This window comes from Peromyscus californicus, unplaced genomic scaffold, assembly GCF_007827085.1.
Source record: "Peromyscus californicus insignis strain IS unplaced genomic scaffold, ASM782708v3 Scaffold_8__1_contigs__length_139910024, whole genome shotgun sequence".
NCBI lineage: Eukaryota > Metazoa > Chordata > Mammalia > Rodentia > Cricetidae > Peromyscus > Peromyscus californicus.
In genome coordinates, this window is record NW_026294606.1 from 106,143,173 (window position 1) to 106,165,993 (window position 22,821).

The 22,821-nt window shown below is 46.7% G+C and overlaps 2 protein-coding genes across 2 annotated transcripts in view; one reads left to right on the top strand and one right to left on the bottom strand.

Moving 5' to 3' along the window:
* The first annotated feature begins 2,775 nt into the window (after positions 1–2,775).
* B3gnt9 (UDP-GlcNAc:betaGal beta-1,3-N-acetylglucosaminyltransferase 9) lies at positions 2,776–6,479 on the top strand. The gene is made up of 2 exons (XM_052729153.1): positions 2,776–4,005; positions 4,183–6,479. Exon 2 carries the CDS (start codon positions 4,270–4,272, stop codon positions 5,461–5,463), a length of 1,194 nt encoding a protein of 397 aa, XP_052585113.1. The 5' UTR covers positions 2,776–4,005; positions 4,183–4,269; the 3' UTR covers positions 5,464–6,479.
* Positions 6,056–22,821, bottom strand: part of Phaf1 (phagosome assembly factor 1) — a 33,127-nt gene continuing 16,361 nt past the window's right edge. Inside the window, exons 4-16 of the mRNA XM_052729152.1 lie at positions 22,182–22,225; positions 20,493–20,572; positions 20,148–20,242; positions 19,424–19,521; positions 19,223–19,335; positions 13,326–13,459; positions 12,923–13,006; positions 11,084–11,166; positions 10,434–10,477; positions 9,937–9,980; positions 9,748–9,806; positions 8,331–8,403; positions 6,056–7,526 (exon numbers count right to left, since the gene is read on the bottom strand). Coding sequence (XP_052585112.1) covers positions 7,440–7,526; positions 8,331–8,403; positions 9,748–9,806; positions 9,937–9,980; positions 10,434–10,477; positions 11,084–11,166; positions 12,923–13,006; positions 13,326–13,459; positions 19,223–19,335; positions 19,424–19,521; positions 20,148–20,242; positions 20,493–20,572; positions 22,182–22,225 — 1,038 coding nt within the window. The 3' untranslated portion in view covers positions 6,056–7,439. The remainder of the gene's footprint in view (positions 7,527–8,330; positions 8,404–9,747; positions 9,807–9,936; positions 9,981–10,433; positions 10,478–11,083; positions 11,167–12,922; positions 13,007–13,325; positions 13,460–19,222; positions 19,336–19,423; positions 19,522–20,147; positions 20,243–20,492; positions 20,573–22,181; positions 22,226–22,821) is intronic.

The following is a 22,821-nucleotide window of genomic DNA, read 5'->3' on the forward strand; positions in this document are numbered from 1 at the left end:
CTCTATTATTCTCTTCTAACCCTTCAATCTAGTTCTTCCCCATCTCAGTTCATTCCCCTCCAGTTCTTACCCATCTAGTTCTTCCATTCTCTTTTTTCTTCTCCGTCTCTTCCTCTCAAGTCTCTGAGGTTTGCAGTTATATACCCATGCAATAGCAATGCTCTGGTTAAAGCAAGGTCACCAGGCCTGAATTCCCTCAGGGTCAAAAGGAGGGCCAATAAGACCCACACAAAAGAGCAGTAACTGCTAGCCATCATCTGCAACCCAAAAGGGAGGTTACTAATGGGGAATAGAATCAACTGAGGGCTAAATTCGGTTAATATCTGAGCAAGGGGGATTTTATGTGCTCAACTATATTCTTAGAAGTGGTTAGTTAAAGTGTTAGGAGTCTATCAGTGACAAGTGAAAATAAAACTGTCTTATTTTCCTTTAGCCCCTTATCTGTCCAAGCTATCTTGGCTACTGAGGTTTTCTGGCAGGGCAGGGGAGTAATACACCCGGTGGCTGGGCAGCCTGAGTCAGCTTGATGGACCTGTAAGTAGAAACACTTTAGTTCTGAGTTAATAGTTAAAGGTAGATCTAAAACTAGAGATAAGACTTGGGAAAGGGAGAAAGTTAAGCTTAATTAGTACATCTGCCAGGCCTTCTCAAACAGGTAGTCTGGGTGCTTAAGTCTGTTCTTAGAGAGTACAGAGGTATCTCTGATAAGATACTTTCGTCCTTCCAGGGATGGTCCTGGCCGGGTGCTGCTAATGACGATAGTTACAGAAAGGCCTGAAATTAGGGATCCTGGCTGCATTACTGCACAAACAGTTATCTAAATATTCCTTTAGTAGAGGGGAAATGGTGCCCACTGAATGATGGAAAAACTATAATAGCACATGAGAAATTCATGGTAGGAAATGGCTAATACTCAAAAGTCAGTATCACCAGGACTCCGTGAGCCTCAGCTTGACCTCTGGAAGACCCTTGGCTTCTTCCAAGTATTAGCTTGTCATAATCAGCTGAAATCCTACTTCATATATTTTTGTGGCTTATAGCAGGCACTCTTTTCAGGGTCTCCCTCTGTAGACCAGGCTTTTCCTCCATCCTCAAACCCGAGAGCTGAGATTACATACGCCACCGTGCCCGGCCTACATTTCATCCAAGTCCTAAATGCCTGCTTCTCTTTCCCTCCCCAATTCTGAGCCTGCTCCATCTTCATCTCCATGCTCCCTCTTCCTCTGTAGGTGGGCAAGCTTCCTTGTGATCGTCTCCTCTTCCTGCCCCAAGACATGGTTTCGCTCTCCGGTCACATTCTTCTCAGCTTATGATTTGCTGCAGCAGCTCATAACACACCTTCTCTTAACTCAAAAACACCTCTTAACCCCCAGGTTTGTGGTCTCAGTTTAAGAAATCCAAGACTCGGCCGGGCGGTGGTGGCGCACGCCTTTAATCCCAGCACTCGGGAGGCAGAGCCAGGCGGATCTCTGTGAGTTCGAGGCCAGCCTGGGCTACCAAGTGAGTTCCAGGAAAGGCACAAAACTACACAGAGAAACCCTGTCTCGAAAAACCAAAAAAAAAAAAAAAAAAAAAAAAAAAGAAATCCAAGACTTTCCGAAGTTTAAGATTTTTCAGTTTCCACTTTGACCTTGTTTTCACTGAGACTGAAGCATAAGATTCAGACGTTTACGGGGCATGTGGCATTTGGGACATTGGGGCAGGAGGATTGCTTCAACTTGGAAGCCAGCATGAGCTACATATTGAGATGTAGCCCCCCTAAAATAAAACAGAACCAAACAAAAAAATCTTGACCCTCCCCCCTTTTTTGCTAGTACTTCCAACAGAACTTGTAAGTTCAACCTTCTAAGTTTATTTAAGTTAGAAGCCTGGGCTAGTGAACTTAATCCCAAATTACACATATTCAGAAACTCTAGAGTAGTTGGCTGATTGATTTTTGTGGTGGTAGGGATAGAACCCAGGCTCCCAGAAAGTGTTCTACCACTGAGCCACATTCTGGCTCTTGGTTTTTGTTTGTTTTTTTGAGACAAACTCATCATGTAGCTAAGGCTGGCCTAGAATTCATGATTCTCCTACTTGCAATTTCTGAGTGTTGTGATTACAGATGTCCACCAAATTGTGCTAGGAAGTCTGTTTTTAAAATATCCTCTGGGGAACTGGGCATGGTGGCACATCATTAATCCTTGGCAGGCAAAGGCAGATGGATCCCTGTGAGTTAGAGGCCAGCCTGAGATAAATTGTGAGTTCCAGGTCAGCCATGGTTAGGGTTCTGGCCTCAGGCACTAGCACTCACATACATGTATATACCCACACACATGCATATTCATAATTTAAAGATCTTCAGGGGCTGAAGAGATGGCTTGGTGGTTCTGGAAGATCAAGGTTTGATTCCCAGGAACCACATGGCAGCTCACAAACACCTTTAATTCCACTTCCAGGGGATCCAATGCCCTCTTCTGGCACCAGGCATGTGCACGGTGCACAGTTGAACAAGCAAGCAAATCATCCATACACATAAACTATTTCCCACAGACACACAGCAGTTATTAAGGACCAACTGTTATCACTGGGGCTTTGTTTCTTTTTTCTTTTTGAGATAGGGTCTCACTATGTAACGTTGGCTGTCCTGGAACTCACTATGTAGTCCAGGCTGGCCACAAACTCTGGAGATCTGCCTGCCTCTGAGTGCTACGATTACCTGGCCTATGGAGTGCTGTTTCTAAATAACCCCACATTAAACCTCTTTTTTTTTTTTTTTTTTTTTTTTTTGTTTTTCGAGACAGGGTTTCTCTGTGTAGCTTTGCGCCTTTTTCCTGGAACTCACTTGGTAGCCCAGGCTGGCCTCGAACTCACAGAGATCCACCTGCCTCTGCCTCCCGAGTGCTGGGATTAAAGGTGTGCGCCATCACTACCCGGCCAGCATGGCCTGTCTTTAAAACCCCAAAAAATCAGTGAGGTGTGTGGCATAAGACGGTCTGAATGAAAGCGGCTCAAGAAGGAAGGGAAACCAGGAGATCTAGAAAACGGGACAGCCTACGTTGGCTCTTTGGCCCCTTCTAGAAGCATCCCCCCAACAATACCAGTCCCTGACGGCCCAATCTAGATTACAGAAGCAACAACACGGTCATTACTACCTGCAAGGATACTGTATGTTGGGGATCAGGAAACTCAAAACTGGATCTGGGCAAGGAGACAGGAATGAAGTGCTTGCCTGGGAAATTAATGTAAATGGAAGTGGCTCCATTTTCTGTATCCATTGGATGAAGAGGGCAAGGAAGCACTGGGAGATTCCTGGATTCCACGAAACCTGGGGGCACTAGTTTCTGCCTGTGTCATCTTGGGCCAAGTCACTTACCTCACAAAGCAGTGGTCCTCTCTGGGCAAAGAGCTGCCGGCAAGTCTGTAGGAACAAAACTTGCTGTCTTGTTTCTGGGGGTTGTGTGTGCTCGCATTTACTGGTGGCAAGTGTGGCAGCTAGGAGTACGGGGGCAGCTACATACCACTGGGGCAGTTTATGGCTCCTGCTTGGTGGACCAGGGCTGCTGAGGAGAGGTGTTCTGAAAAATGGCCTGGGATGGTGGCCAAAGAGCTGAAAGTTAAGGCACTCAAGCCTAGGGATTTGGGACCCATCAGCCAGAATGAGGACTCCTGTCAGCCTTCTGCAGAGGGTACCCAGAGACATGTACCGCTTCCCAAACCTCAGAAACACGGAATTCGGGCATCTGAGACAGTAAAAAGACCAGTGAGAGTCGCTTGTAAGAAATCCTCTTAGGAATCAGCTCGCACTCAGAGATGGCATTCCCTACACCAGGGCGGAGCTGAGCTCCAGATGTCGGGGCGTACACAGCTGGAGGATCACGTGGCATGGCCTCAGCCCCCTTCCTGCCAACGCTGCATTTGGCTCAAGCCCGGGTCATGGCTGCCCTTGGGACCCTGAGCTGACAGTTGGAGGGCTCCCTGCGTTCAGGCGCTGCGACATCCCCCTTTACACCCCTGCGGCTAAGCGTGAGTGCTGGGGTCCTCAGGACCCAGATCAGCGGCGGGGAGGGAGAGAAGAAGAGGAAGAAGGGATTCAGCTTTGGCGCACCGGGTCGGGGGTCGAGGCCTGCGTCTCCCTGCCCAGCCTTGGGCACCCCTCCTGGGCCGGGGCCGAGGTTGGAAGCTGAACTTCTTGTCCCTTAGGCTGCTGCTGTGCATCAGGGCCCGGGGCGGAGGTCGACAGAGCGGATGCAGGAAGGCTAGAGGACCCCGGGAAGGGCGGGGCTGGACATGAGGAGGAGGCTGCGCCTTTGCCGGGACGCGTGGCTCACGCTGCTGCTCAGCGCCGCCCTCGGCCTCCTGCTTTACGCGCAGCGCGACGGGGCAGCCCCCACGACCAGAGCACCACCAGCGCGAGGCCAGCCCCCGCGGCCCACTTCTGGTCTCCGAGCACGCGGGCTCCCCAACACCGCCCGTGCGGCCCCGCTGGCCTACGAGGACGACACCCCGGTGCCCCCGACACCTACGGGCCCCTTTGACTTCGGCAGGTATCTGCGCGCCAAGGATCAACGGCGCTTCCCGCTACTCATTAACCAGCCGCGCAAATGCCGCAGAGACGGCGCATCTGGAGGCCCGCCGGACCTGCTCATTGCCGTCAAGTCTGTGGCCGCGGACTTCGAGCGGCGGGAAGCCGTACGTCAGACTTGGGGCGCCGAGGGTCGTGTGCAGGGGGCACTCGTGCGCCGAGTGTTCTTGCTGGGCGTGCCAAGGGGCACCGACTCGGGCAGGGCGGGCACGCAGACGCACTGGCGCGCCCTGCTGGAAGCTGAGAGCCGTGCTTATGCAGACATTCTGCTCTGGGCTTTTGAAGACACCTTCTTCAATCTAACGCTTAAGGAGATTCACTTTTTAGCTTGGGCCTCAGCTTTCTGTCCAGATGTACGCTTTGTTTTTAAGGGCGATGCCGATGTGTTCGTGCACGTGAGGAACCTGTTGCAGTTCCTGGAGCCGCGGGATCCGGCACAGGACCTTCTTGCCGGTGATGTGATTGTGCAGGCAAGGCCAATCCGCAAGAGAGTCAGCAAGTATTTCATTCCCGAGGCTGTGTATGGACTGCCTGCTTACCCGGCCTATGCGGGGGGCGGCGGCTTTGTTCTTTCTGGAGCCACACTCCGCCGCCTAGCAGAGGCCTGCTCACAGGTTGAGCTCTTTCCCATAGACGATGTCTTTCTGGGCATGTGTTTGCAGCGCCTGCGGCTCACACCTGAGCCTCATCCAGCGTTTCGCACCTTTGGCATCGCCCAGCCTTCAGCTGCACCGCATCTCCGCACCTTTGACCCCTGTTTCTACCGAGAACTGGTGGTAGTGCATGGGCTATCTGCAGCTGACATCTGGCTTATGTGGCGCTTGCTGCATGGGCCTCAGGGACCAGTCTGCGCACATCCACAGCCTGTAGCAACAGGTCCATTCCAATGGAACTCTTAAGTACCTATTACAGTATCAAGCCTTTCACTCAGCTCCAGAAGGTAACATTAAAGAGCTCAAAAAGGTTTCCCATGTGGGTTAATGGTGTACATGGCTTTTCTCCAGATCACTGAGTATGCAGCACTGACTCATTGAGAAAAAGCCAGGGCCAAGGTGTCTTGACCAGCAGACTCAAAAGAAGCTGGAACATTTAATGATACTAGTAGCCAACAGCATCATTGTGTGTACCAGTGAGGATCTGGCTGGAATGCTTACGATGATACAAACACATGCTGGTATCCCCATGGCCAGGCCTCCCAGCCCTCACGGACCTGGCAGGCACTTTAGTTATTTGCTTCGTTCTCCACATCTGGATTCCCAGTGGCCATATCTTATCTGTCCCTTTTGAGGTCTGCTGTGTTGGAGCTAACCCTTTAGGCCCACGTTTGCCTGTAACATGAGGGATGGGGCCAGGATGTGTCATGGTCTTGTCCACTATGTGCACACACACTACTATGTCAATGGACCTGTCCCCTTCCCAGAAGGAGTCCTAAGATTCCTCTACTATAAAACTTCTCATATTCTTCAACCACAGCTTCAAGAAAACCAGCAGTTCACATTTTAGTACAAACACCTCAGGCAGCAGCACATGGCAAGCTGTCACTGAGGGCATAGGTGCTTTATTGGAAAGGGGATGAGGAAGTTTCCTCTGTTCAAGAGGATGGGAACAGTCCTGGCTACCCTGACAGTGGGATGTGCAGGGTCTCTGGCCAGACCAAGGTCCAAATGGGAAGACACCTGTCAATCAGAGTCATGGGAGTGCCACACAGGCCTGGCTGTAGGCCCAGGAACCATACAGACAGCTGGGGCAGGTCCCCTGCACATTCATTATGAACTATACAAGATGAGGCTGTACATGAGTTAATTACAAAAGTCATTATTTACAAAAATCTGTACACACATTTGAAAAACTCACAAAATTGTCATCTATGTATCACAAGTTGCTAGACCAAAATATTAAAAATGGGATAAAATTATACGTTTCTCTTCTCAATTCTTTTCAAAAGGATTAATATTTAAAGCACATATATGCGACTTTCCATTAGCAAGACCCATGTAAGAAACACAGCAGCCCAATCTTCTTTGAGCCCCTAGGCCTTAAATCAAGTGGCCAGGCCAGTGCCCACAAGTGGGGCAGGGAGCTGGCCCACAGTGCACAACAGAATGCTGTAACAGAAGGAGGAAGGTGTCTTTGGCTAACACTTTGGCATTAAATAAAAGAGGCAAACAAGATGGAAACATGCAGCCCTGTCAGCCAGGCTGGACCAAGAGACACAGGTGACCTTGAGGGCTGGCTCCCAGGGCAGCAGTGGGAACCATACCTGGGTTCATGCCTGGTACAAAATTGTATTTCAACCACTCAGATGTGCCACCTGGGCATGGCAGGGAGCACGTGCACAAAAGAAACAGAAAAGGGCATGTGGGCCACACCAGCCACAGCCAGCTCATCAAGTAACTAAAGTGGATGTAGTGCAAATATTGCAACCAAGTACTATGGACATGCTACCTGCTCTGCTCACCTTAAGGGCCACATGGCAATGTCGGGCCAAAAGCAGGACCCTGATCTCATCCTAGACACCTATTTCCTTAGCTAGAGAAAGAGCCCATCTTCCCTACGTGTGCAGGACAGGGGCTGACATGTCCTTCATTACATTAGTTGAGAGGCCCTGGGTCCAGGTATCAAGGCCCAAAGTTTGTGCTTCTCTTTGCAGACTGTGTTCTCTGCTGGCAACAGCAGGCTTTGGACAGAGGAATATCTGGGTTCTCTATCCCAAGGTAGAAGACTCAGCTCGAATCCTACTTCGGAACCCTTCCGAATCCCAGAGCCCTTCAACACTGCCAAGGTACCCAAGAAAACACGCAGGGTGGCACAGAGACCCACTGAGCTGGATGTGATGCACAGTTCCATGGACAGAGGGGAATGGGTACTGATGTCCTCAGGGCAGCTCTGCTGTTCTCAGGTGGGCACCAGGCCTAGGGGGGCCATACAGGGTCACTGAGGCAATGTGGTTGTTCTGCATGACCTGGTGTGAAAAGAGAACAGGTCAGGAGGGAGGGATGTAGGCAGACAGGTCCCCAGGATTGGGCGGTAAAGGATGAACGATTGTCGTACTTGTACAGGCCTGGGCTCTGCACTTCCTGAACCACCAGCTTCAAGTCAGTGGGGCTTACTTCTGCTCAAGGGTCTGTCTATTCTTCACAGCATATGTGACCTTCACAGACTCACTTATCTAGTCTTTCTCCAAGTGCAAAGGGCCTGCTGAGGTATGGCATCCAGACCCAGCCCGAAAATATGGGCTCCCCAGTCTCTCTCAAACCCGTGGGGTGTCCAGGCCACTCGTCCACACAAGACTCAAGGATCAGCATGCCCAAGTTTGGCAATACTTGCTTTGAGGTTCCTCATCATGCTGTACTGCTTATTGATTCAAATTAAGGAACTGCTGACAGGCTCATCCTGTGACCCCAGATTTCCCCAACCTATTCTTTTCTTTTTTACATTATTATTAATTTTGTTTGTGGCAAGGGGCATGCATTTACCACCGTATACCTGTGGAGGTCAGAGGACAACTTTCAGGAGACTGTTCTCTCTTACCACGTGGACACCAGGGATTGAACTCAGGTCCTCAGGCCTGACAGTGCTCGCCTTTACCTGCTGAGCTATCTCACTGGCTCTCTTATCTACATTTCTGAACCTCTGGACAGCAGAGATGAGGAAGGGTTCATCTGTCCAGCATGACTGGTAACCCTCCACAATTCTCCTCAGTCACTTGCCTGTTCTTGCTACAATCACAAAGCCCTTAGCAGCTTCTTTGGCCTCCAGGACTTACCTCAAAGATCATCCGCTGAAGACCAAAGCAAAATGTGGAGCCAAATGGGTTGGTGTTGTTTGGGGATGAGGACCTGAGGCCAGAGAATCCACAATTAAAGAGGGAAACAAAGACCAAAGAGCAGAAGGCCCGGTCCCTTCTGAGATGTGGGTGATTGGCCAGAGATCTTTCATGACAGTGTTTCCTACACAGGCCCTCAAGGTCATGTGGTAAGAAGTAGCTTCATTACACTCAGATTCCTTTATGACTCAAAGATCAAAGGAAAGTTACTGCTTTTCTCAGCTGAACTACAGTCACCTGGGAAGAGAACGCCTCAGTTGAGAAACTGCCTCATCAGACTGGCACGAGGGCATGTCTGTAGGGCATTCTTTTTTTTTTTTTTTTTTTGGTTTTTCGAGACAGGGTTTCTCTGTGTAGCTTTGCGCCTTTTTCCTGGAACTCACTTGGTAGCCCAGGCTGGCCTCGAACCCACAGAGATCCGCCTGGCTCTGCCTCCTGAGTGCTGGGATTAAAGGCGTGCGCCACCACCGCCCGGCTGTAGGGCATTCTTAATGACTGATGTGGGAAGCCCAGCATACTATGTCTGATGCCACTCCTGGGCAGGGGGTGCTGAGTTGTGTATGAGTTGTGTAAGAAAACAAACTGTAGCTGGGCATGGTGGCGCAGGTCTTTAATCACAGCATCCAGGAGGCAGGAGTAGATGGATCTCTGAGAGTTCAAGGACAGCCAGGGCTACATAGAAAGAGTCTTTCTACCCACCCACCCACTCCTCAAAAGAAAGAAAACTGAACAAGCCATGGAAAGCAAGCCATTAAGTGACTTCCCGCCATGGTTCTGCCCCGACTCCCCTTAATGATGAATTTAATCCAGACGAACAAGCCAAATAAACCCTTTTCTCCCCGCAGCAACAGAGATCAAATTAGGACAGTCATTACAGAACTGAATGGGGTGGTAAGTCAGGAAGGCCCGTCAGGTGAGAGGGCACCGTAGCGTGGCAACCACGGGGTAATGAGCTACAGCACGAGGCAGAGGTGATGGGAAGGGAAAGCTGAAGACAGAGAGTCAGGCAAGTGCTTGTTGTGAATGAGGGGAGAGAGGACCCCGAGAGACAGGGCAGGGGAAGGGACGCTACACAGGGACAACCTCTTAAAGTAAACACGAGGAACACCTCATCTAATCTGAACCTACACGACGGGGCAGGACGTATGTCTTAGCAACACCAACACATCCTCCCCCCACTCCACCCCGGAGGTTGGAATTTAGCCCAGGGCTGCCACATGCTAGGCACATACACTGAGCTGCATCCCTAGTCCAGAAACTTGTGTAATTTGTATAGTAACCACTGCTAGACTTCCTTGAGCCTTTTGAGCCTCAAGGAGCAGGATGGGGTGGCCAGACACAACCACCCCCCACTTACCTGTGCAAGACAACAGGCTTCTCCACAGGATGGCCCAGAAGCTCCTGGATGTTGTCCCACTGCAAAAGGGACAGGGGCAGTAGAGGTCAACAAGGACCAGTCCACGCTGTGACTAATGGAATGCCCAGTTTACGGCCCTAGACATAGCCACCTTATTCTCGGACTATTAGACAAAAAATAGGAACTCACCTTGCTGTAGGTTGTGCATGTTTCAGTCTGACCACCTGCATTTTCTGGAAAGAGAAGATGGTATAGGCTGGGTTTGGCTGCTCTTGGCTAACTGTAGCCACAGCCACAGGCAGAATCCAGACCTAGCCACCCTTCCTGCTGTGGCTGGAGTACATGGGGAGCAAAGACAGGTTACTTGGAAGGATGTGGGAAAGCAAAGGAAGGCCAGTCTTGGTGTGCGCTACACTAATTGACAGGGGGCACAAAGGATGTGTAAGGAGTGCTGGATGATAATATGCAGACAAGAAACTCCTCCATCCACTAGCCAACAGTCCCAGTCACAGGAGAAAGCCTTCATGGCCTCCAAAACAAAGGACCCATCCCAGAGGAGCTGAGGCTCTGGGGAGGAGACAGTGAGCAAACACTTAACCAGCCTGACCCAGCACTCTGCTGCCTCTCCCCGCGTCTTAACCCAGTAATTCCACATCCCCTTTAACCTGAGACACTTCTGCACTCACCTTTCTTTACGGCTAGTGGGATCTTGAACTCACAGCGGTGGTAACTAGAAGGAAGATAGGTAAGTAAATGCTGTTTCTTGGCCCAACTGCTCTCACATCTCTACCCTGCACCCCATAAAAGCTAGAACCCAATATACCTGCCCAAAGCCCTGGCCTGGGGTCTTTGACAACATTCACTGGGGAAGGCCCAACTCAGGAACTGAAGTCAAACAGAAAAAGGACATGGCTCCCAGGTAAAAAGACTAATTTACATAAGCTATAAAGGTTTCTAGTTGGGTATGGTGGCTCACACTTGAAATCCCAGCATTTGAGTTTGGGGTCAGCCAGAGTGATAGAGCAGGACCCTTTCTCAAAAGATCTAACCGTTTCTGCCTGTATCTCCCGATTTGTAAACTGAGTACATGCACAGATCTAAAGCACTGAATCCTGGGGCAGGAACACAGTAGACATTCAGCACACACTGATTTCCCATGAAACAGAAGTGTGAGGTAGAGACAGTCAGTGTCGCTCAGTGGTAAAGTGCTTACACAACCCACTCCAGGCCCTGGATTCAGTCACCAGCACCACAACTGAGGGGGAGAAATCTGGTAGAGACACAGTTAACACTCAGCCAGAGTTCAGTTCCTCTTGCTCACCAAAGGTGTACTCACATGTTAAAATTGTAATGCCCAGGGTAATTGGTATGCAGGACAAACTTCTTCACTTGGTGTGTATTTGCATCAAAGAGGATGTCCTGACAAAGAAAATAAGATGTTCAAGTAGGAAAAGTTACCAAGGAAGGTCAGGGGCCTTACCAAAAACATTCCAACTTGGAATCTTCAACCAGGAGAATGCTAGCAGCTTCCTCCCACATATTCCCAGCAGCCTCACCTAGGCATCTTTGTGGAGGTCCTGGCAGGCAGAGGGACCACAGATGCACTGCTTGCCAATTTAAACAGTCAAGAAAAATCCCCCCTAAATGCAGATTTCAGCTCAAAAGTCACTCTTGAAAGGCTCAGGATACCTAGGTAAATGCTATAACCAACGAGGCCCTCTGCTTCTGTAGAAACTGACAACTAATGGAATTCAATCTAACCTCTCACTAGGACTCAAAGCTGAAACTGATGCCACCCATTGGCCCTTTCCTCCTGTAACTACCACTTTCCTAGTTTCCGTGGGCTGCTGAGGTCAGGGAATCTCAGGGTCATTTCTCACTCTACTCCATTACCAACAGCCAACCCAAGTTCTCCATTCTTGCCACCTTTTGTGGACCGCATGGCGACCACTGCTGCTTGTCTGGCAAGAGGAACTTGTGGCTCTTCCATTAACATGACTGTGGTGCCTATTAACTTGCCAAGGTCAATGCTAGCCCCCTCAACCCTTGCTCACAATCCCCCTTCCTCTCATTTAATCTTTTGTGCAGTTATGGAGTATAAAAGTTGTAGCCTTTTTCCAATAAATGAGCAGTCATCCCGATTCACCCTCAGATAGTCAGTCTTCTCCTCTTTGCTGACTCCACACCTCCTCTTTGGGACCTGAACCCCACTTAAGCTGGACTCTGGCAATCCTTCTCACTGCCACCATTGGCCCTTGAACTCCAACAGCATCATTCCCTCCTACCACTAGCCTACCCTCAGAAGTCTGTCCCGATAAAGCTCCCCAAGGATTCCTGACTTGTGCTAGGCCTTTCCATGTAGGTGTGCCCGATTTCGTTTTCTCCCTCTCTATCGTCTACTCTTTCTGCCTTTGAACTTTCAGACCATGGAAAGCTCAAAGGTAATTTAAGACTCATGGTCTGGCTAGGTATTGAAACACATGCCTGTAATCACAGACATGAGATGATTCAGAGTCTGAGACCAGCCTTGGCTACATAACAAGACCCGGTCTCAAAAGTTAAAAAACGACGACCCATGGCACAGGTCAATTTTGCCTTGAGATGGTTCCTTCTGGCATATTTATACAATCCTTTCTCAAACATGGATCCTATCCACCAGCCAGACTGCCAACCCTGATGATAGCCACCAAGTCTACTAGCGCCTTAGGTCCAGAATATATAGCTGCCAATAGTTTCTAGTTAAATAAAGCATACATAGTGTCTCTGGGGTGCTTTCTCTAAAAATACAAAAGCACACTCTAACTGCCTGGTCCTTCCCAGTCTCCCCCAGACTTCAGAAGAGTGCCTTATGTATTCAGGATAACTCCCCATTTTAATGCAAGTGATTTCCATGGTTCCCATATGGTGAAGCATGTTTTCCCCCCAAAAGAATGCAGGATGTACCAGCAAACCCAGCATCCTGATGTTTCTCAGTACTTTTGGTGGCAGGAATGTCTACACTGGGTACCAGAACCTATGAAAAATACTACCTGGCACAACCATGAGGAGGAGCCAAAGTTCTCTGATTCCCTGGAAGGTAATGGCTGCACATGTTTACACAGGTACTCAAGGGTGCTCTGCCTATGCCAACAGAAGTGAAACCCTTAATGACGACCTTTCAAGTCGTCACACTTACCACTCCAAGAGTGAAATAGTTAAAAAAGTAGTCATTGCACTTGGATGGAACTTGTTTATGAGGGGAAGGAGAGTGAATTTTCATCTGTTGGGGGAAAATAACAATAAATTAAAATCCCTTTAAAATAGTTTCTAGTTAAATAAAGCATACATTGTGTTCCTTGTCTAACATTAAGCGGTTAGATAATTAAGACTGGGGAGGCAGATCTGTTAATATGGACAGATCTCCTAGTGGGCAGAAGTGACAAGTTCGGAGTCATTAGACCAAGAGGGCTCAGAGAAAAGCTTTTACTTCAAGTAGAACAGGTTCTGTGGGAAAACATCAGACTTCATTTATGCACATTAAAATACTGGTGAATAAAGGTAGGGACTGCCCAGTCACACTGTAAATACCTTTCCCCTACCTTGTCTTCAGATTTATAGAAGACCTTGTGTGGAGAGCCAAGCATGCTAAGGACATCTTGGCAAGAATCACCAAAATACACCGAGCGTTCAAATACTCGCATTTTGGCATCTGCTAATACTCCGGGTCCACAACCTGTACACAAGGGAAAGGTTGTCAGGTTCTGGTCAGGACTGGAAGCAGCAACCCAAGGTCATTTTTCTCCAAGAAGCTAACAGCTTCCTCTTGACAAGGCAAAGGGCAAGACTGCATTCAAGTGTAAATACCAGGTCAAAAGGAATTAATTCAACAAGAATTTGAGAAACCACTATCTACTTGAAAATAGTGCCAGGGACTCTGGAGAATTAATCTACTCACCAAACACTTAAGTACTTATTCTCTTTTTAACATTTATTTCTTGCTCGGCATGGTGGCACAGGCCTTTAATCCCAGCATTTAGGAGGCAGAGGCAGGCAGATCTCTGAGTTCCAGGCCAGCCTGGTCTAGAGTTCTAGGACAGCCAGGACTGTTGTACAAAGAAATCTTGTTTCAAAAAAACAAAACAAAAACAAACCCATATATTGATTTTGTTTTTTGAGACAAGAGCTCACATAACCCAAGATGGCCTCAAACTTGCAAAGGAGTCAAGGATGACACTGAAATCCTCCTGCCTCTACTTCCAGTGCTAAGATTATACAGACAGTGTGATAACACCCTCAAGCAACTCAAGTTACCCAAGTGTTTATTACCTACCATGGGCTAGAACACTGTGAGTAAAACTGCCTCATCTCTTCCCAAAATGTCTACTGTTAAGAGTTTAAGGGCTGGAGAGATGGCTCAGAGGTTAAGAGCACTGGCTGCTCTTCCAGAGGTCCTGAGTTCAATTCCCAGCAACCACATGGTGGCTCACAACCATCCGTGATGAGATCTGGTGCCCTCTTCTGGCCTGCAGGTGTATATGCAACCAGAACACTGTATACATAAATAAATAAATCTTTAAAAAAAAAAAAAAAGAGTTTAAGTGTGGTCTAGTCATTGCATAGCTATTAGTATCATCAGCAGCAGTGGGTATTATGAACATGAATAGTTAAAAACCTCAAATTTGTGATCCTTCTGCCTTGGCCTGTGTGGGATTAAAGGCATATATACCATTCCTGGCAAAAGGCACACTTTTCTTTTGTTTTTTTGAGACAGGGTCTCTTTGTATCCCAGGCTGTCCCGGAACTTGCTCTATAGATCAGGCTGGCCTTGAACTCACAGAGATCTGCCTGCCTCTGAGTGCTGATATTAAAGGTGTGCGCCACTACCGCCAGGCCAAGAGAATTTTTTTTTTATAACACTAACCAGAGGCTGTACCTACAGAACCACTTCTCCAGAAGAGCAAGAGTCAAGTATATGACCGTTTACTTCCTCACCCTAAAGAAATGTCTGACAGTGCCTTCCAACTCAGGGAATAAGAATACCATCACAGGAAGAAAAATAGCAAAAGTGAGGTGTCAAAGTTTATTTGGGTCAATGATATACCCATACAAATGGAGAAGTGCTTGTATCGTAAGTGGCAGACACAATGAAAGTAAAATATCCACATTCTGTGGGTAGGAGATATGGATGATTAACATATTTTTAAAAGTAGCCAAAAGTCAGAGAAAATTTCTGGTGTCATGCTAACAAGACACCACCTTACTCTGCAAGGGCATTATTACATTTGTCTTAACTTTTTCATGTGTAACAATCAACTTGCTGTATTTGAACAACTTCAGAGAACCCAAATCTGAAATAACTAGGTACCAAGTTCTCTGACTAACTCAATTCTATTCTTAGTACACCAACTCTTTTTGAGACAGGGTCTTACTATGAAGGACAGGTTATCCTCAAAACTCATGATTCTCTTGCTACAACCTCCCAAAAGCTGGAATTATAGGTGTATGCTACCACCACCTTACAGCACATATACTCTGAATGGCAAACAAAGGATCTGAGGCAGAAGGATCACAGATTTGAGGTTCTTTACTATTTAAACTAACCAGGTCTTAGGAAGAGCATAATGCTCATAATGTTTAAAATGTTCACAAATACTGCAGCTTAGGCAAGCCTTGGTGACCTACAGAACACATCCAAAGTGCTGCTAATATGAGCCCAGAGTCTCCAGTTGTCTTACGTATTTCTTTAGGTATCAGATTCCTATGAATAGGGTTGCAGGAAGTGATCCTTCACAGATGAAACTGTTGTTTTATTCACTGCTTAAAGACTGTAATTATATATATATTATATATATCTCATACATATGATATGTATATAAAAATATATATTTTTATAAAAAAATCACTCTCTCGAAACAGGTTTCTCTGTATAGACCTGACTATCTGGAACTCACTCTGCAGACCAGGCTGGCCTCCAACTCAGAGATTTGCCTGCCTCTGTCTCTGCCTCTGGAGTGTTGGAATTAAAGGTGTGCACCACCACTGCCCGGCTATGAACATACTCCTTGAGATCATTTAAGATTATGTACTTAACCTGTCTGTGCTGTCCTACTATGTACTCGGTCTGTTTAACCTGCCTTTAAGAAAACAATGTATTAACCTATGCCTTACATTTCCAACACAATCAGCTTTTACAACCTAGCTAATGTATATCTTCAATCTTAAATGATATACTCTTCCATGCCCTGATCTGGAGTAATATATGTGTGTTTGTAGATGTTGTGGTAATCATTTGCTGAAAGCAGCCAACAGGTTAGAAGTAACCTTATAAAATAAATATTCACCATAAACGGTGCAAAGGTGGAGAGAGCTGATAACATTTGTTTGCAGTTATGTTTGCTGTTCTAAGTCATGTTGGGTCAGTAAAGTTATCTCTTCCTTGTAGAAAAAGTATTCCTCATCTCTATCCCATTTGATGCTTTCTGTTCTATTCAATAAATACAGAGCAAAGCCCTTTGTAAGGGACAGACAGACACAACAGGTAGGTTAGAGACAAGCTGCTAACCAGACTATAGACAGACAGGAAAGTGGAGAATTTAAATTTGGGCTCACTCTTGGTCAAATTAATCCAAGAGAAGTCAGTTTTCACTTCTTTTTTTATTTATTTATTTTTATTTTATGTGTATTAGTGTTTTGCCTGCATGTATGTCTCTGTGAGGGTGTCAGGTCTTGGAGTTACAGACAATTGTGAGTTGCCATGTGGGTGCTGGGAATTAAACCTGGGTCCTCTGGAAGAGCAGTCAGTACTCTTAACTGCTGAGCCATCTCTCCAGCCCCATGTGTTTTCACTTCTTAATTTGACATGGACACATTTTTATGTTTCAAGGTTATCTTTAATGAGTTTACTGGACAAAGAAGACCATCCAGGTACAACTGCTCACAGTCTGTGATTTCTTAAGTGTCTTTTTACCAATGATTGTGGTGGCCACAGCTGAAATGACTTCTTGTTAAAAGTATCACCAGAGCCACACTACCTAAGAAATAGATGTGCAGAATAGGTTGGAGAAAACCTCTGTGTTTGCCAAAGGAAACTGGATTGGACACTTCTTCGTAAAATAACAGAAAGTGTTTTTCCTCCACTGACAGTTCAGGCAGTGAGAAGTATTAGAAGCGCGCTATACAGAAGACAGGCAGCACTGGCTGAAATCTCTACACTCAATGGGTCCCTCTTGTCGCCTGTGATCACTGCTGTTCTAGATTGAGACCTGCTGTATTCAGGAATGATCCTCCTGAGAAGAGAGATAGAACATCACCCGACTTTGCTGCCTGTTCTATGTCAGTTTTGTCAAAGAACAGCTCAAGTGCAATATTCCTGTAGGGAGTTGTTCTGCCTCAGTTATAAAACATGTTTTGGAGCCAGCACTCAGTGTACAGTGCTCACTCTGCAAGCCTGAGTCTGACCCCTGGAACCCACACAAAGAATAAAGGAGATAATCAACTCCAATCAATACTAGTCATACTAGTCATCATCAACAATAACTATATACATTCTAAGAAAGTTCTACCCAGAGGTTGTAGACTAATTGTTTAGGAGTTAATTCAGTAAGCACTTTTTTTTTTTTTTTTTTTTGAGGCAGGGTCTTAAAATGTAGCCCAAGCTAGTCTCAAAGTCATGGTGATCCTTTTTCCCCCCTGGTCTCTTAAAGTAGTGGGATTACAGATTTGAGCCACCACACCCAGGGAATAATACAAGATCCTAATGGGTGAGATATGCAGGCTGGACTAAGAGCCAGAAGATGGCATGATCTCTGCAGCCCAGACATATTCAGGACCAATCTGGAAATCACTGCAAAGGTATATGTCTCTGCAGTGGCCTTATGTGCAAACTACTGTTGTTTATACAGATTTCCAAAGACAGACAAGTGGTAGTATTTCCCCATAATCCGATTACTCAGGAGGTCAAAACAGGAGGATGATTTACGTTCCTGGCCAATCCAGACTACATTATAAGACCCTGTCTCTGAAAACAAAACAAAACTCCCAAAACCCACTTACTGAAGATAAAGTTGTAGGGCTGGGGAGAGACTGCTTGGTAGTTAAGAAGGTAGTTAAATTTGAACTCCCAGCACCCATGTTTAAGAAAAAAAAAAAAAGCAGCACATTCCTTTAATTCCAGCAAGGATAACCCAAGGCCTAAGAGCCAGGGCTGGTAGGAAGGGAGGCCTGTGAGCTCTAGCAGGAAGAAGGGAGAGGAGATTGGTGTTATTGCCAAGAAACAGGACTAATGTCCCCCGAAGAGCCTCTTTTTGTCCTTGAAATGGTTTTAGGTCCACGTGTTGGGCCAGGAACACGTGTAGAGGTGGTAAGTAGCAGGTTAAAATCCCAAGGTGGGTGGGTGGGGGCTACAGTCAGATTAGGGAAGGAGCTTGGACCACAGTGACCCCAAGACCCCCAAGAAGGGCTGGGGCTCCCACAGAATAATCATTCTCCACTTACAGCCATTCAGAGCATCATCCCATGGATCTTCTGGGCTTCTATAAGTTCCAGGTTATTTTCAGGTAGAAGATGCCCATGCTACTCATGCTAAAATTGTGACACTTCTAACGGCCCCAGTTCACTAATCTTTAAGCGGTGACTAGGTGTCTGGAATGTGTGCCCATGCCTAGGCCAGGGGACATTTGTTGAACTTTTGCTGGGTGCTAGCCAGCCATCTAGGCACTTTATGGTCAATCATCTTTCAAATGCTCATAGCAGAATTATGTCGTTACACCTATTTTACAAATGGGACAATTGAGCGACAAAGACTACAAAGAACTCTAAGTATTAGGAAGTTCTGCTTCTGGGAGGTAGAGACCTCACAACTGTGATTAGTGTTTATACAAGGAAATCTGAAAGCTACTGGTGTGAAGGGGCCCCCAAATAGCTTGACCACACAGCAGCCATGACAGGCTTAGGGGCCTAGACACAGCTTCTGTGACAGGCTTACTGGCAGGCAACACCCAGATCCAGGAAAAGCCTTAAGCTGATACCACCCAGGGATCCACCCAGGAGTGAGGATGTACCTGACATCCCAAACATTCCAACCATTAGATAAGGTGGCCAGATGTCCTTGAGTCTAGCACACACCTAGTTTTGTTCTATAGATACCCCTAGACAATTGTCAGCCAATCAGGCTCCTGGACCCTGGAAATCCCCTCACCCCAACCTCTGTTATGATAAAAACTCTGCCCCACCTGAGCTCAGGGCTCTCTGCTCTCATCGCTGTGTTGGACAGACAAAAGGACCAAGCTCTGGAGCTTGAAATAAAGGCTCTTTGCTTTTACATGTGGGATTCGATCTCTGTGGTGGTCTTTTGGGGATCCCCGAGATCTGGGCATAACAGTGGTCCTTTTCCAACACAGGAACATAATGGTAAATGTGTCTATAAACCAGGAATGAGATTTCATCAGATACTTCGGATGGTAGAGTGTCTCTACATGGATACCATGGGGGAACCTACCTGCAGCAAGTAAGCGAAGTCGCAACCCTGAGGGTCCAGTTCCATCCCGAAGAACATCTACACTTTCAGCATATACATTCCCCAGGAAACAGCTCAGGGGCATCACAGGAGCCCTGCAGGAGGCATGGAATAAACAAGACATGGATCTCCCTCCTAGACAGGTCATGGGCCCAGCACAAAGCTCATGTCCCTCACACTTACTTGGTATCCTGGAGGCTGTTTCCACTGTAGATGTACATTCGTTTTACAGTCGCTCCATGGGGTATCTGAAGAGAAGCTAGACCATGGGCAAAATTGGGCTGCAAACAAGGCAAAAATTTTATTAAGAACGTTATGGAGATCACATGACTCAGCATCTAGTCCTCCTTGGCACTAAATGGTCTTTAAGAACTGGTCTGGTCAAAGCACATGATCAAACTTGGCTCTGAGTCAACTAACTCACTTTAGATAAGCAATCACTTTAGATAAGCAAGTGCATCTTTCATCTTTGAGTTTTATTGCTTTTTTTGGAGACAGGGTTTATCTAACGCAGGTTGGCCTTGAACCAGAGATCCCTCTGCCTCAGCCTCCTAAGTACTGGGATTTCAGTGTGCATCATCACTTCTGGCTTGTTCATCTTTAATGCAACAAGTAACTGAAAATTCAGAGAATGAACTCTCTAATCTCTGTTTAGGACGTTTAAGTTAGAAAATGGCTGGATAAACCTCTGAAAATGTAAGGCCTTAATGTCCTTTGCAGTGCAGAATACCGTCTTCCTAGAAATGCTGGCCTGAGCCTTGTTCTTCCTGTCAGCTCTACCCATTCTGCCTCTCTTGGCCCTTAAAGAACTCAAAGACAAGACAACCAAAGAAAGGTGTCCTATCTAGTTCCTTATTCCACATGGACACTGGGAAATAAAACATACTAAGGGACAGGAAGTGCCAACCTCGTACTTGGGAGCCTCCGACCACGAGTCTAACTGGAAAGAGAAAGAGAGTCCTCTGAAGTTGAGGTGGAAGAGCTGCTCAGCAGAGTTGTACACTGTGGAGTGAGGAGAAAGAGTGACACAGTTGACTGGTATCTACTCTCCGAAGTAAACTGCTTGGCAGGAAGTAATGATTACAGCAGGAAATTCCTTATTCTAGTTTCTGAACTGACCCACTAGGATGAAAACAAGGGAGAGGAGGGTCCTCCACACCCATCCAAGTACCTGAGATGAGGAGATATCACACCACCCACCAGGTTTATTGCTGCCTCTAATGACCAGAGGAATCAGATGAACTTGGCTTACCTCCAGGATGGGTTGCGCCAAAAGACTGGTCAATTTGCTCAATGGTAGGAGCGATGGCCTGAGAGTTAAAATGCACTCCACTGAAAAATACAAGTATTTTTTAATACCAGGTTTAACAAGATGGGCTTAGATCATGAGAAATGGTGGCTGAAGTTATTATTTATTAAGAGACAGAATCTTGTTATGTACCCTGGCTGGTCTTGAAAACACTGCAATCCTTCTGTCTTGGCCTCCCAGGTGTTGGGATTACCAGTGTGTGCCACTGTATTCAGTATAAGAGTTATTGTTTTATGTTGCTGCTGTTTTGTTTTTCTATACAGGGTTTCTCTGTGTAGCCCTGGCTGTCCTGGAACTCACATCCGCCTGCCTCTGCCTCTTAGTGCTGGGATTAAAGATACTCACCATCACCACCTGGCCTTTAAGAGTTTAAAGAGTTATTCTTAAAACACATTGTGTAAAAATAAAATGGCTAGGCATGGTGGTTCACAAGTTTAATTAGCACTTGGGAGGCAGATCTTAGTGAGGCCAGCCTGGTCTACATACAGAGTGCCAGGCTAGCCAAAGCCACATAGTGAGACTCTGCCTCAAAATAAACAAATAAATTTAAAATTAAATAAATTGCAAACAAGAAGAATTAATTAGGTGAGAAATAGGTCAATTCTTGGAAGACCATATACAGAGCTGACTTTCTGGGATTTCCCAATACATTACTGGCTCCAAACAAAAAGGACAGAGGACAAGACAGACTTTGAGGTAAGAAGGTTCTAGAAAGTAACACTAAAGAACAAATGGATCTGGTGTCACTGCATACTTGTCTGTCCATTCCTCTGTCAGCAAACGCTGTCTGAACTGCCCCAGGAACTAGGTCTCTGTCATGTTTTCAGTAGGGAGAAGCCTACAAAGGCTTACTGGAAGGTAGTCTGTTTGGTTGTTGCAGTTCTGGGGAATGAACCCACGGGCCCATGTACGATGCCAGGCAAGCGCACCACCACTGGAGCTCAATTTATTCCTAGCCCCTGAAAGTTGTGTTCTAAATGTGAGCACAGCACTCTGCCAACCAAGGCTCAAGTATCGAAGGCTTGTACAGGCCATCCTGTTCTCATTCTTTTTATTTTAGGTTGTTCTGGAGCTACTTCGGGCTCTGCAGACTCCTTTCCTGCCGCCCTGTCACCCACCCTTCAGAGCCTCCACGGGTCTCAGACTCCACGGAGCTCCACGGCAGGTGCCAGTGGCTGCTGCCATCTTTGTTTCTCTCTCTGTTCTCACTCTAAAACTCGCAGTTTCTGCTCTAAAATGGCTGTCTCCTTAGTGCTGGAGTCAGAGCTACCTGGTTCGTTCCATTTCTGTTACTCAGAAAAACCCAAAAAGAGGTGACAACGAAAGGCTATGCAGGGCAGGGCAGTTATGACTCAGGAGACTGTCATAGCATTCCTGAGCTGAAGTGGTGCTCTGTTGAGAGAGCTGAACTAGATTTTATATATACATGGAACGTATTAAACACCCAGCATGTTCTTAATGAGGCTTACTTCCTCAAGAATCTGAGTAGGCTGGGAGCCTGCCTCAGGGAACTATGGTACCAGGCTGTAATTCCTGGACTGCGGGATATGAATTCCTTTAGTATTTTAATGAAGACAAGAGATGAAGCTGGTCTGCACCAAATATAACACATCAGTAAGGGAGAAAACTTACCAATATTTTAACTTTACTTTTGTCAAGTCATAAACTTCAATCACCTAAAAAATAAAACAAACTGTTTAGGAGCTGTAAATGTTCAAGTTGATACAAAGACAGATGTACTTCAGAGGCTATGGCAGGAGGATTCAAGCCCAGCCTGAGCTATTTGAGACTCTGTCTCAAGCAAAATACAAATTTGAGGGCACAGCTTAGCAATAATAACGTATGTTTAATATGGTCTCAGCTTCACCACCAGTAGCCCATTCAGCAAAAGATTCTCCTGAAGTACTGCATGTTATCTTTTGTTCTCATTTTAAATTTGGGGAGGGGTAAGAGCCATGTGTGATGTTGCACAGCTGTAGTCTTATCTACTCAGGAGGCTGAGGATGGAAGATCACTTGGAGTGATGAATCTGACACTAGCTTGAGCAAACAGTAAGACTCCATCTCCAAATAAAGAACAAAACCAGAAAGAAAAACACAAATCCTGACTTTCCTCCATAAATTTCTTTTCTTTCTCTCTCTCTTTTTTTTGAGATAGAATCTCATTATTTAGCCTGGCTGTCCTCCAACTTGCAATGACTCTTTTGTTCCTGCTTCCCAACTACTGGGACTACAAGGTATGTGGCACCTCACCCAGCCTGAACTTCCCCTCT

Bases quoted from the DNA above. Each gene is read 5' to 3' on its own strand.
- B3gnt9 (XM_052729153.1), top strand. From the start codon at position 4,270: ATGAGGAGGAGGCTGCGCCTTTGCCGGGACGCGTGGCTCACGCTGCTG.